At 45.6% G+C, this 12987-nt stretch overlaps 1 protein-coding gene across 3 annotated transcripts in view; it reads right to left on the bottom strand.

The window, feature by feature from the left end:
• Window positions 1–12987, bottom strand: part of TMCC3 (transmembrane and coiled-coil domain family 3) — a 262928-nt gene that overhangs the window by 29482 nt on the left and 220459 nt on the right. The window contains exon 1 of one of the 3 annotated variants that reach the window (XM_059402341.1): window positions 8150–8326. The exons of the other annotated variants lie outside the window; for them this stretch is intronic. Within the exon in view, the coding sequence (XP_059258324.1) occupies window positions 8150–8314 (165 nt within the window). The 5' untranslated portion in view covers window positions 8315–8326. Of the gene's footprint in view, window positions 1–8149; window positions 8327–12987 lie in introns of those variants that run through there. 3 annotated transcript variants of the gene reach the window in all.

Genomic DNA, 12987 nt, shown 5'->3' with positions numbered 1-12987 from the left:
CTCTCCCCTCCTCCCCTTGTGTGAATGCCACACATGCTTTCTCTAATAAATAAAATCCTTAAAATATATACTGAGAAATAGAGATTTGGAGATATCAAAAAGTTAGGGGGAAGAAAATCACCCATAAAACCCTCCCTTAAATACAGACACTGTTTAGATTCTTAACTACTTAAAAACACAGAAATGTGGTTATACCGGACATAGGGATTTCGGATACAATTCAAGTACTGTGTACACAGGGGCATAGGAAGGATCCATTCATCTGTAGGATTTGGTCAGTATGTTCCTGCACACTCACACTGCATCACAGACCAACACTAAGTGGGCCCTGTGTGAGATGTAGAGATTCTACAAGTAAACCCACTATTAAAAAAAAAAAATCATTTGAGGCTAAGGACAGCTGAGTTCTCATCTAAAATAATAATATCCATGGGGCGCCTGGGTGGCTCAGTGGGTTAAAGCCTCTGCCTTCAGCTCAGGTCCTAATCCCAGGGTCCTGGGATCGAGCCCCACGTCAGGCTCTCTGCTCACCAGAGAGCCTGCTTCCCTTCCTCTCTCTCTGCCTGCCTCTCTGCCTGCTTGTGATCTCTGTCAGTCGAATAAATAAATAAAAAAAATCTTAAAATAATAATATCCACCTCATGATGAGAAACAAGGCATTTTGCCTCACAAATACATGACATAATTCATGCCATCTCTACTCCTCCCTCTTCTGGAGACATGAGAGGCTGAACGCATTCCACTGACTGCGGGTCCTGTGCTTTGTCAGAGGGCTCCACAGATTACAACGGATAAAATTTTTACCTAAAATGAAAGAAAAGGCAGGAGCTAAAGTTGACTTCCCTGAAGACTAGGATACCTTTTGTCTTTTATTTACGGATTGAAAAGTGAAATCCTTCCATGTTTGCGGAAATTACATTCTGCTCACTCCAAGGCATAGTTGGAAAATATCCCAGATTTTTCTGCCTGTAGGAAAGCACATTATATCTAACCACACTGTAGATCTATTATGACTCAAATTCCACCTGAAAAAATTTTTAATCCAAATCAGGTTAGTAAAGTGGGGAGAAAAGGCACATGAAGAAAAGAAAGCTACTGGGCGCCTGGGTGGCTCAGTGGGTTAAGCCTCTGCCTTCGGCTCAGGTCATGATCTCAGGGTCCTGGGATCAAGCCCCGCATCGGGCTCTCTGCTCAGTGGGGAGCCTGCTTCCCCCACTCTCTCTGTCTGCCTCTCTGTCAAATAAATAAATAAAATCTTAAAAAAAGAAAAGAATGCTACCTTGGAAAGTTTCAATGCCACATACTTTTCTTCTCTTGGCTTGCTACTGTAATGAACCAAATCCTGAGTCCGTACCTGGCCCAGAGCCCTAACTTCCCAATGAGACCACAAGAACTCTCAGACAGGACACCTGTTCTGAGCTTAAGACGGTACTACCTATGTGCACAGTTACAGTTGGAAACCTTACTTTACGGCTCAGTCAGAAGACTGCCTTTCCTAAGAGACTTTACTCAAGCCTGGTTCCCTAAGATATCCGAATGAGGAGGTTTTCTTTGTGCCCAACACTGGGAAAGCTGATGACCTTACAAAGACTCCAAGGGCTGCTAAGGATATAAGAGTGTTCCAGTGTGGCATACTTCATTAATTCAATTGAGCCCACCTACCTTACGCAGCGTCTCAGAATGTTAAAGAACCATCTGTTCAATAATCACTAACTGAGAACAGGATGAAACCTCATTCAGCCCAAGATACTTCCCTGAATTTGATGACCTGAAATGTCTTTGATGGCTGTACATGATGAGGCTTCTGATGTCGTTCATTACTTCAGCTGTGGTTAGGACTGACATTCTATTAATCAGGCAACATAAATATGTAGCCCTAAGTACCATAATCCCTGTGCCAGAGACAAAATGCCCGACTGCTTTTCATCCTGGATCAACGTGTGCTTGATGATCGGTGACTGTACACTTCACATTACAGGACTGACTCCAAGTGCTCAGTCCCATCTCAGAGGCAAGGGTATGTTTATCTTATTAACAGGCATATTTTTCAGAAGAACAAAACTTTATATATAAAGAGTGGGAAAGTGACAAACGTAATTAGGCAAAATTAAGTGACAAGCGGATTTGGGCACTATCACTTATTTTCCACTTATATAACATCTTTCATAAAAAATCTCAATAAACCTTACCAAGTACTCTTGTCCCAACCTGGGGATTGGATTATCTGCACGAGTTACAAAATCTACTCTGAATTTCACACTAAGCAACTGACAGGCATTCGGTCTTTTTTTTTTTTTTTTTTTTTTTTAATATTTTATTTATTTATTTATCAGAGAGAGAGAGACACACAGCAAGAGTCAGAACACAACAGGAGGAGTGAGAGAGGGAGAAGCAGGTTTCCTGCTGAGCAAGCAGCCCAGGTGGGGCTCGATCCCAGGACCCTGGGATCATGACCTAAGCTGAAGGCAGACGCGTGACAACTGAGCCACCCATGCACCCCAGGCCTTCAGTCTCTAGGACTCCTTGCTAATTTTCTTTCCTCCCCCTTGTCTCACATCATTCAATTCTCTTTCTTTCTGGATCACCTCTCCAACTCCTAAGCTGGACCCCTGCCAGGCGTGGGTCTTTAATGCCTCACCCCAGACCACTACAACCACCTCCCATGGCGTCTTACCGTCTCAGGCTGCCCCTCCCTGCGGCAGCACACGGGCTGTCTACAGGATGCGGTCTCCATTCGTTCCACTGGCAATGAAGGCCCTCTACGTCTTGACCCAAACCTGGCACTCATATTTGCACACTGATGCCTATAGACCAAGTGGCCGGATCCAGGTGAACTCTGACCAAGTCAAGAAGACATGCCCACATTGTTTCTACCAGCTCAACTCCCCTTTCTTCACGAGCTCCCCCCACGCATGGTCTCAGCAACCCCCCCACCTCTATTTACGTGGTGCCCGCCTCTCGGCAAGACAGGTATCAGACATATTTTGTCCCCAGCGCTCGCCCAGGTTCCACCGGTTATGTTTAGTCTATCACGAAGAGTATCAAGGAAGTCAAGGACTTTAACAAGGACACAAACTGGTGGGTGATGAGCTAGAGTGCCAGCTTAGGTCTGAGGCCACAGCCTGTGTTTGTTCTAAACCCTCAGGCTTCCTCGACTGCCATCCCCAACTTTTTATCTACCAAAACCATGGGGTTCCCTCCATCTGGCTCATGTTAACCTTTCCACACAAAGTCGCTTCCTGTCACCTCCAATCTAAGCATCAGGGCTCTCTCAGAACTCCTGCTGCTCTGGGTTCCTCCCAGCAGCATTGACTTCCCTCATCACCTCATATTATAACTTATTCTACCCCTCCCCCCTTTTTTGCAGTCCTGGAGCCTCACAATGTCCTTTGAACATAGTAGGCACTCAGTTGTCTTGTACTTTGATATTATTTCCAATGGGTGAAATCCCTATCAGGGATGATAATTTCACTAACTGAACAAAAGAAGTTCAATAATAAGGGCCCTTCTGAGCTCACAAACTGAAAAGATCAGATGAAAGGGCTAATTTTGGCAGCTTGAATATGTTATCAAAGACCCAGGCTCTTTCCCTTTTTTCCTTCCACTACCCCTAGGACGTCTGCCTATTCTCTCACAGAGGTGAAGGAGATACTGTTGTTCTAAGAATCACATGTAGACAATTTCTGGTGGCAAACAAGTTTACTGCTTTTTCTTTCACATTTTATTAGGGAGGAAACATTTTCCAGAAACTTTCCAGCAGATTTCCCCTTAGGTCCCTTTGGTCAGGACTGAGTCATCTATCCATGCACGAGTTGCAAGCAGTCTGTGGAAGCAGGATCTGACGCTTCCAGCCTTTATCTCAGGAGCTGGCTCAGCCAGCCAGGGAGAAATGGAAAGAAACGGTGTTTGCATAGGCAAGCTACTATTTGCAAACAAACTGCTAGAGAAAGATTAATGCAATGATAAGTTATGTACAGTGAGACCCCTCAGTGTCCGAAGAGATGAATTATCATAAGCAAAGCTGGCTCATCAGGGGGCACCTGGGTGGCTCAGTCCAATGAAAGTCAGACTCTTGGTTTTGGCTCGGGTCATGATATACAGGTCTTTCAATTCAGTTGAGCCCCTCATCAGGCTCTGCACTCAGCGTAGAGTCTGCTTCAGTTTCTCTCCCTCCTTAAGCCCCTCCCCCTGCTTGCACACTCTCTAAAAAATAAGAAAAATCTTTTAAAAATGTTTGCTAATTGGGTATAGCCCTCCCGTTACCATAGGGTGCTGACTGCACTACAGCTGGGGGGTGGGGGGAACATTGCTGGAGTCCCCCAGTCCTTCAGGCAGTAACTTGTAAATACATTCCTTTCCCTCGGAAACAACCTCTTCCACCACCATGACCACAAGGAAGGAAGGGCATGGGGGAAAGAACCTAGCCCTTTCGAGTTTCCATACAGTTCTCCAAAGGATGATAATAGGTAAGAAAAAAAAAAAAAAAAAAAAAAAAAAAATCCAAGAGATTTAAAGAACAGAAGTGATATCCAATATTTACAGGTCTTTGCCTCTTTTTCCTATTCTTTGCTGCTCCTAACAGGTCACTTTCCTTGCATCACCACGACCGCCATCATCTATTTCCTGTTTTAGAACCAACATAGATTCCTATCATGGGGAACCACCTAAGAAAATTCTAGTACAATGGAAAACAATGCAACTGCTAACAGGGAAGTGAATGTGAATGGGCCCCCATGGAAAGCTGTCCAAGCTGAACTGTTAAGGCAGGAAAGCAAGATGCATTGCTATGTCTACACACACTCACTTGTGCTTTAAGAGAGGGACAGTGTTGGGGTTTATATAAATAAAGTGTACTCTACTCATATGGAAATTTCCAGAAGGATATCTCAGGAACTGTGAAAGGTAGTTACCTCTGGAGAACAGGGTTGGGAATCTGGGGGCAGAAATACATTCTGTTTTATATTCTTTTTTGGTAGAGTTTGTTTTTACTCATTTTGTTATTTTCAGATCTTTAACAAAGTTCCTGGTGCTTATACCCTCCAAGTGAGACTAATATGCAAATACCTTTAAAATTTCATTAGCACACTCCAGATACTTCCTTGTCCCCTCTTAGGCCCTATAACTTTAGTAATAATAGCAAATAATATATATATTTTTTAAAAATAGCAAACTAGGGGTGCCTGGGTGGCTCAGTGGGTTAAGCCTCTGCTTTCGGCTCAGGTCATGATCTCAGGGTCCTGGGATAGAGTCCCACATCAGGCTCTCTGCTCGGCAGGGAGCCTGCTTCCTCCTCTCTCTCTCTCTCTCTCTGCCTGCCTCTCTGCCTACTTGTGATCTCTCTCTGTCAAATAAATAAAAAAAATTTTAAAAAAAAAATAGCAAACTAAGTGGCCTAAGTATTCAGGATGATAAGTCAAAGAGAGTCTTACAGAAAGACTATCTGGTGATTGTGCACAGAGCACGTGTATCCTAAGGGCCAGACTCTTGTATTTGTAATTCTCAGATTTTAAAGTCTGGGTTTACCCTTTGAGAAGGCCCATCTCTTCAAGGTTAAAGTTTCTTGGGATACAAAAAGGATATGACTACTTCAGTGTAAAAACATTTTTTGAGGGTTCCAGAATTTAAACAAAGCAATGCTGAAATCAGATTACAAGATATTTTTTAAATGTTTACAAATTCTCAAAACACTAAAAATCATTTGGCATACACCTAGAGACCCAGAAATTCCATTTCTAGGAACAAGTGCCCATGTTAAAGAAGTGTATTAAACACATTCATAGCAGCAAGGTTCACAACAGAAAACCACCACCGCAACCCAGAAATAACCCAAAGGTCTAGAGGCAATAGAATATATATATATATATATGCATATATATGCTGGGTGCTTTTGTACAGTGGAATGAGAGGAACCATAGCTACAAGAATTAAAACGTAAATCTTTTCTAAACAAAGGAGTCAAAGAAAACCACATGAAGTACGAATTCCTCTTTCTAAAGATCAAACGCAGGCAAACTCCTATTTGAGTACAAACACACAGGTGGTAAAATGACAAAGCAAAAGCAAGGGAATGGTTAACACACACCTTAAGACAGAATGACTTCTTGGAGGAGGGGAGGCTTGTGATGGAGGGACATGCAATCAGGGAAAAAGTCATAGGGTCAAGTTCAATTTCTTGCCCAGAGTTTTAGGTGCTTATTTAGATGTTATTTTAATTAATTTATTTATTTTTAAAGATTTTATTTATTTGACAGACAGAGATCACAAGTAGGCAGAGAGGCAGGCAGAGAGGGAGGAAGGGAAGCAGGCTCCCTGCTGAGCAGAGATCCCGATGTGGGACTTGATCCCAGGACCCTGGGATCATGACCTGAGCCGAAGGAAGAGGCTTTAACCCGCTGAGCCACCCAGGCACCCCTCATGTTATTTTTTTAAATGAAATATCTTTTGGGTATAGCATTTTACAATTTATAAACATTTAAAAATAAACACCATAGAATAAGATCCACAGTATAATAAACTCTGTGTGTACGTATGTTTAAATTACATGATGAGTAACATCTATCTTTTAATCCCACTGGTCTGTCTGGCTCTGTACTTCATTCTTGGTTAAAGTCTAAATCTGAGGACCCGACTTAACTTGTGATCTGGGACTTAAAGGCCTCTGGGCTACTCCAGTGGGGCCTGACTTGGCCTTTCTGGGTCACATCCAGCAGCGGTAAAGGATGTAGTCAAAACAGTGAGAGACCCCAGTTTTCCTCATCCTACAGATGAGCCCCCAGGCAGCCTGCAAACCACCCTCGTTTGCACTGGAGGAACCCACTCCTCCTGGCCCAGCTGCAGGATGGGAACTGGGAGGCAGAAGAGCTGGGAAGGGCCTGTCCACATTGAGAAGGCTTCTCCCAGAAAAGTCTTGTCGACCAGCAGCAAGAAAATACCCCTTCCTTCTGAAGAGTCCCTCACCGAAGGCAGTGGTAGTTTTATAAGCAGTTCTCCGGTGGTTTGGGAAGCAATTTTCCCCTTTCATTCCAACCCAAACGGTATACAACTGCAGCGCTCACAATGCTGGGAGGCTCCTAAGACGGTTTATTGTTAGAACAACAGGCCCTCCATTTTTGCTTTTTTTTTTTTTTTTTTTTTTTTTAAGTAACAGAAATTTAATCTCCAAGATGCAAAAAATCCAATGATAACCAGAAAATTCTTCCCATTTGCCATACCTCTCTTCCATCCTCAATAATATGTTTCTAAAGAACGGGCGTCATTACCAACAGTAAGCCCACCTTTACAACATTCTAGATCAACCTCTGATGCCAAACGTATTGGAAACAAATTACTTGAATAAATAAGTTCAAGTATTGTCAGGTCCAGGAAATAGAAGAAAGACTGTATGTGTTTTGTACCGATGCACAGAAACAGTCCATGGCACAGGCACGCGCATGCACACACACACACAGAGTCACAAACTGAACAGACATTCCCAGGAGATCAGGCAGCTCCCAGGGGCAGGGCAAAACAGAACCCCGCGGGGAGCCCTGCCTCCATCACCACGGGGCGGTGTCCCTGGACAGCAAGAGGGGCCCTGGGTGGTACAGATGTCCACTTCCCCCACTGCTGCTTCCTCTCCCAGCCCTGCCGTGGCTGGGGGGCAGCCACCACGCCCGTCCTCCTCACGGTGGAGAGACAGTGGCTGACACTGTCCCACACAGTTTCTTTTACTCAGTCCCAAGTTTCCAGGAAAGGGAGGTTTCAAGGAGATCCACTTGTGAGAGGACTCAGGGTTAGAGTACAAGGTCAGACCCACTTCCGCCTGTTTAGCTCCGGGATTACCTCCCCGGTGTCTGGGAAGCGGGCAGAGAGCCAGCTCGGTTTCCAGCCAGGAGCTGGCACCGCTCCAACCCAAGTATTTGCTCACCTCTTAAATCCCACAAGCGGCATGGACATTTTTAAAGGACCCAGCATGACAAGCTTTGGTGGTTCAGGAGTTTAGGCCATTTAAATACCTAGAAACCCATGGGGCGATGAGGGAGGATTTGGGGCAAGCACAAAAATAATCTATATTTCTCTTAAGCACCTCATCAACTCTGAATGACCACAAAGCTCTACAACACATAGTTACATACGCGGCTGAAAGGGGAGAGTGGGTGAAGAGACTTACCAAAACCGCACAACAGGCAAGAGGGCAGACCCGGACAGCGACCAGCGCGCCTTCCTGCCCGAGAGGCATCTGAGGCTGCAGGGCGGGCAGGCTGCCTCTTTCGACAGCGCCTACCCTGTGACTCAGCCCAGACTCAGGAGATACCGCCTGCGTATCTCTGGGCATTCCCGTGTTTGCCTCCGAGACTCTCCACGCCCTGCACCGTGAGCAGCACAGCGGCCGGCCATCAGACACCGTGTGGGACCCGGCGCTGCCCCAATGGGCTCTCTCTGCTGCCACGAGACGCTCTCTATGGGGGGGGGGCAGATTGGAAGGGAGGCCTGTTATCCCGCAACTCTGGGATGGCCGGGGGACCCCAGATGACACTCAGTCTGGCACTCCTGGTTTGCTGATGAGGAAATGGGCTCGACTCAACAAACTTTGGTCAGGCAGAGTCCGGGCAGAGCAGTGAACGGAGCATGGGAAACACCAACATGAATGATGGCAGAGCGAGTGGGAAATGGTCCCAACGCCTCGGGAAAGGCATCAGCTCAGAAGTGAGACGAGTTGGGAGACTCTTTGCTCTGTGGCCTCATTCACAAGGCAGACACTCCCTGGTGCCTTGGAGTGTCAGGCACAGCGAGGCGTGCTGGTGTCGCAAGGGGGCACAGCCAGAGAAACAATGGCAACCTCTGAGGACAGGACAGCCTGGAGTCCAGCCCCGGGGGCAGGGAGGAGGGCTGGGGGGAAGGGATGAGAATGAGACCAGGCAGGAAGAGACTTGTCACTCAGAAGGTGCTTCAGGTAAAGCAAGTTCTGAACTGGTCAGCCGGATAGCAGATGAGGACCCGGGGGACTCAACGCCAGGTGAGGAAGGCAGAACTGAGCGGCCGATGACGGGGATCAGAACTGGAGGGTTCCCGCGCAATCGTGCTAGGGGGTCTGCATTTCACCCCACAGGCCACGCGTGGCAGCTGCTAATGGGATTAGGATGCCCAGATCCTGGGGTCAGACCAGTCCCTGTGAGGGAGCCGTCAGGCGGAATACACTGGCGCCTGCTGTAGGACTGACTCTAGGGCGAGAGTTTGCGGATGCCGGACAGGGCAGTACTGGGAAGGAGAGTGCCCTCAAGGGACACCGAGGAGGCAGCATCAAAAAGATGTGCCCCGAACTGGATGTGGGGATTATAAGGGAGAGTCAAGGAAAGCCCCATGTCCCTTTCATTCCTAATGGTGGCCGATAAGATCATTCACAAGACCGAAAACTGGGGAGAGGCAGGAGTAGGACATGGGAGTAGAGTAGGATTCTGCTTCAGATGGGGATGGATTTGGGGTTCCTGTGGGACGTCCAAGGAACTACAGGTGTCCAGATGAGCCCCAAGGGAGGAAGGGGCTGAAAACCGGAGCCCAGGACGACAGTGCCTGGGGGCAACTTACTGAGGAGGCTATAAAGGGACTTGAAAGGTAAGGCAGATCTGATTTCTATATGACTTTGGGCAAATAAATCTTTTGGGGACTCTGATCTCATCTGAGGAAATTCCTCCTAGAAAAATCAAAGAAGGACCTGCTGTCATACCAGACACAAGATATTTCATATTTTTTCCTGCCCTTCTGTGATCATATATTATGAACATCTATTGCTTCACGTTATAACCCTGCAACAGATTACAAGCTTTCCTGCTGTCAGTCATTTATCTTTAAATCCCTTTTGACCTCCCTTGCATGAACAGATTTGCAAATATTTGAATTGCCTTAAGTCACATGAAAAAAATCAGGCTGCGGAGCCTCTGTGGCTCAGCTGGTTAAGCATCTGCCTTCGGCTCAGGTCATGATCTCAGGGTCCTGGGATCAAGTCTTGCATCAGGCTCCCTGCTCAGCAGGGACATGTGACAACCACCTCCCAGCTCTCTAGTAGCTGGCTCATTTACTAATTTTGATTAAACACAGGGAATGACTCAATTCAGACTATTGTTTTCAGAACCTGTTTGATTCCTGTCTTCCACCTGACCGCATGTGGCCTGGCTCAAGCATGACCAGTTTGAGAGGGCACTCTGGTCCCTGAGTGATGGGACAGAGCAAGTGCCCACTCCTCAACAGGCCAAATCTAACCTGAGGTTCTTGCTGCTCCCAGACTGTGTGGACTCTGGATGGCTCCCCTTAAACTTACAATATAGGGCACCTGCGTGTCTCAGTCATGAAGGCATCTGCCTTCGGCTCAGGTCATGATCCCAGGATCCTGTGATCGAGCCCCGCAGTGGGGAGCCTGCTTCTCCCCCACCCGCTCCCCCTGCTTGTGTTCTCTCTTGCTATCTGTCAAATAAATAAATAAATTCTTAAAAATAAATAAATAACTCACAATATACCTGGCCATCCCTCTTAGCCAGCCTCTAAGATTTCAACTCTCACTGACCTACAGACCCAGAATACCTCCTACTGCTCTCTTGAATAGACCTGAACTTCCCAGACTCTGAATAGATTCACCTCATTTTCTGTGTATGTCAAAGATCCTCTCCCATCTTGCTGCCAGTAGGAGGCAGCAAGTAGAGGCAGGTGGACAGCCAGATCAGCTGGCATCCGGCATCTGGGGCAACAGCAGCATCCCCAGAGCACATAGCTCCTGATCCGTACTGTTACCTCTCGGATGCTAGAAGATGCACGCAGTGTGGGTCAGAAGACGTCTGAGAAGTAATTCTTTCAATTTAAACATTACTTTGAAACACACACACACCCCTAACTAGACCATGAAGGCATAAGAGGTTACGAATAACGAAGAGCATCTCATCACCGCGATGTCTCGCTCAGAACTGTCCTACTCCATCCACCGAGAGAGCTGTTCATACCCAGGGAACTGTAATCTAGGGCCTCAGTTTCTCACAAGCATGCTCCAAGACTGTCTTCCTTTCTTCTGAACCCAATTCAGGTTCTGTGACTTCATCTGACCCAAAGAATTCTACTGGCAAATTCAGGGTTACTTACTTGCTTTACTAAGCTCCTTCTCTATTCTCTTCTCCCTCCCTCCCTTCCTTAGATACCTTTTAAATTCTTTTTTATGAAATCTCTTTATTAATTCCTCCGACCAGCAGCCCTGAGGTAATAAGTCTCAGGTTTCACGTTAAGTAGATGAGGATAGTCAGCTGCTCACCTGCAGCAGCAGAACAAACTGGGCCAGGAAAGTCTTTTGAAAATAGAAGATTTCACCAGTTAAATTGGTAAAACTTTGGCAAGACATTCTGTTCCCATCTTTCTGTATTTAAAAAGACGCATACCCCTTGACCCAACAACGCCGCTTTTAGAAATTTAACCACATATGGTTACAGGAAAAAAGATGTACAAAAATATTTAGTAGAGTATAACAAAGCAAATAAATACGGGGAAAAAAATCATCCTAGAAAGAAATTGTGTATCAATAGGAGATTGGTTAAATAAATAAAGGATACATTTTGTGCAGAAAACATTTCTGTAAAGGATATGTAAGAAACAATGGTTCTTATCTCTGGGTATAAAGATTATAAGTTAGAACATTTTCCACCTTATGTCCTTTATGGGATTTTTTCCTATAAACTTGCACTCTAAATTAGCTGGTTAATGGAGGAGTGGGGAGCAAACCTTTGTAATTTAGGCTTAAAGCTCTACTACATTCTTCATTTAACAGTATTATTCAATCTTTGTTAAACAGGAAATAGAACAAACAAGGCACAAACAGAAACTCAAGAGAGCAGACACACAATAAAATGTGTTTGCTCCAACAGCTAATTTCATCACTCAACCACAAGAACTCTTCATCTCAGAAGATGAGTTTGTTTTTTCCTCAAGCACCTCCTCTATGTGTTATAGACTCTTCTATAATCTAAATGGCTTGATTAAACTATGGATCTTGTGCTAAACATGTGTTTACACTTAAAATCAGTTTTACTCTGGAAAATGGAGTGAGATTAGGAAGAGAGAAGCCCACTTATGTCAAACCTTAAAAAGAAATAAAGACATACCCTCAAATTAAAAAAAAAAAAAAAGAAAGAAAGAATAAAAGGAAGAGTAATGCCCAGGCCCTTTATAGGACTTACTGAATCTTTGGGTCTGGGAGTCCAATCTCTGCATTTTGCACAAGCTCCCCAGGTAAGTCCTATGTTGCTGGTACTGTGCCATGCATGTGGGAAGTAACTACGCTTAGCAAACACCATGTCTTATCCAAAGGAAACATAGCATAGAGTAGAAAATTCTGTGAATAGAGGTGTTCACTACTGATTATTTATTTATTTATTTTGGGTGTGTGAGCGACGAGGGGCAGAGAGAGAAGGAGAGAGAGAGAGAGAAAACTAACTTCAAACAGGCTTCTTGCTCAGCGCAGAGCACAATGCGGGGCTCAATCTCACGACCCTGAGATCATGACCTGAGCCAAAATCAGTAGTAGGACACTTAACCGACTGAGCCACCCAGACACCCCTAAAACAAATAACTTTTTTTAAAAAAAGATTTTATTTATTTATTTGACAGGCAGAGATCACAAGTAGGCAGAGAGGCAGGCAGAGAGAGGGAGAAGCAGGCTCCCTTGCCAAGCAGAGAGCCCGATGCAGGGCTTGATCCCAGGACCCTGAGATCATGACCAGGGCCGAAGGCAGAGGCTTAATCCACTGAGCCACCCAGGCGTCCCAAACAAATAGCTTTTAAAAAAAAGTGATACGGTGTTTGGAGCAGCACTGAGTGTATGCAGAACCCTCCGGGCCCTGCCATCAACCCAACTCTTCTGGCTCATCTGTGGCTGACAGAGGCAGTAATGCATAAGAGCCATTTTGGGGGCTGGGAGGGAGTTCAAATGACGCAGACCAGTGTTTTCCAAGTGATGGCGGCAACCACCTGATTCCT

The sequence above is a fragment of the Mustela nigripes genome, chromosome 6, assembly GCF_022355385.1.
Source record: "Mustela nigripes isolate SB6536 chromosome 6, MUSNIG.SB6536, whole genome shotgun sequence".
NCBI lineage: Eukaryota > Metazoa > Chordata > Mammalia > Carnivora > Mustelidae > Mustela > Mustela nigripes.
This window is presented reverse-complemented; position numbering and strand designations above follow the sequence as displayed.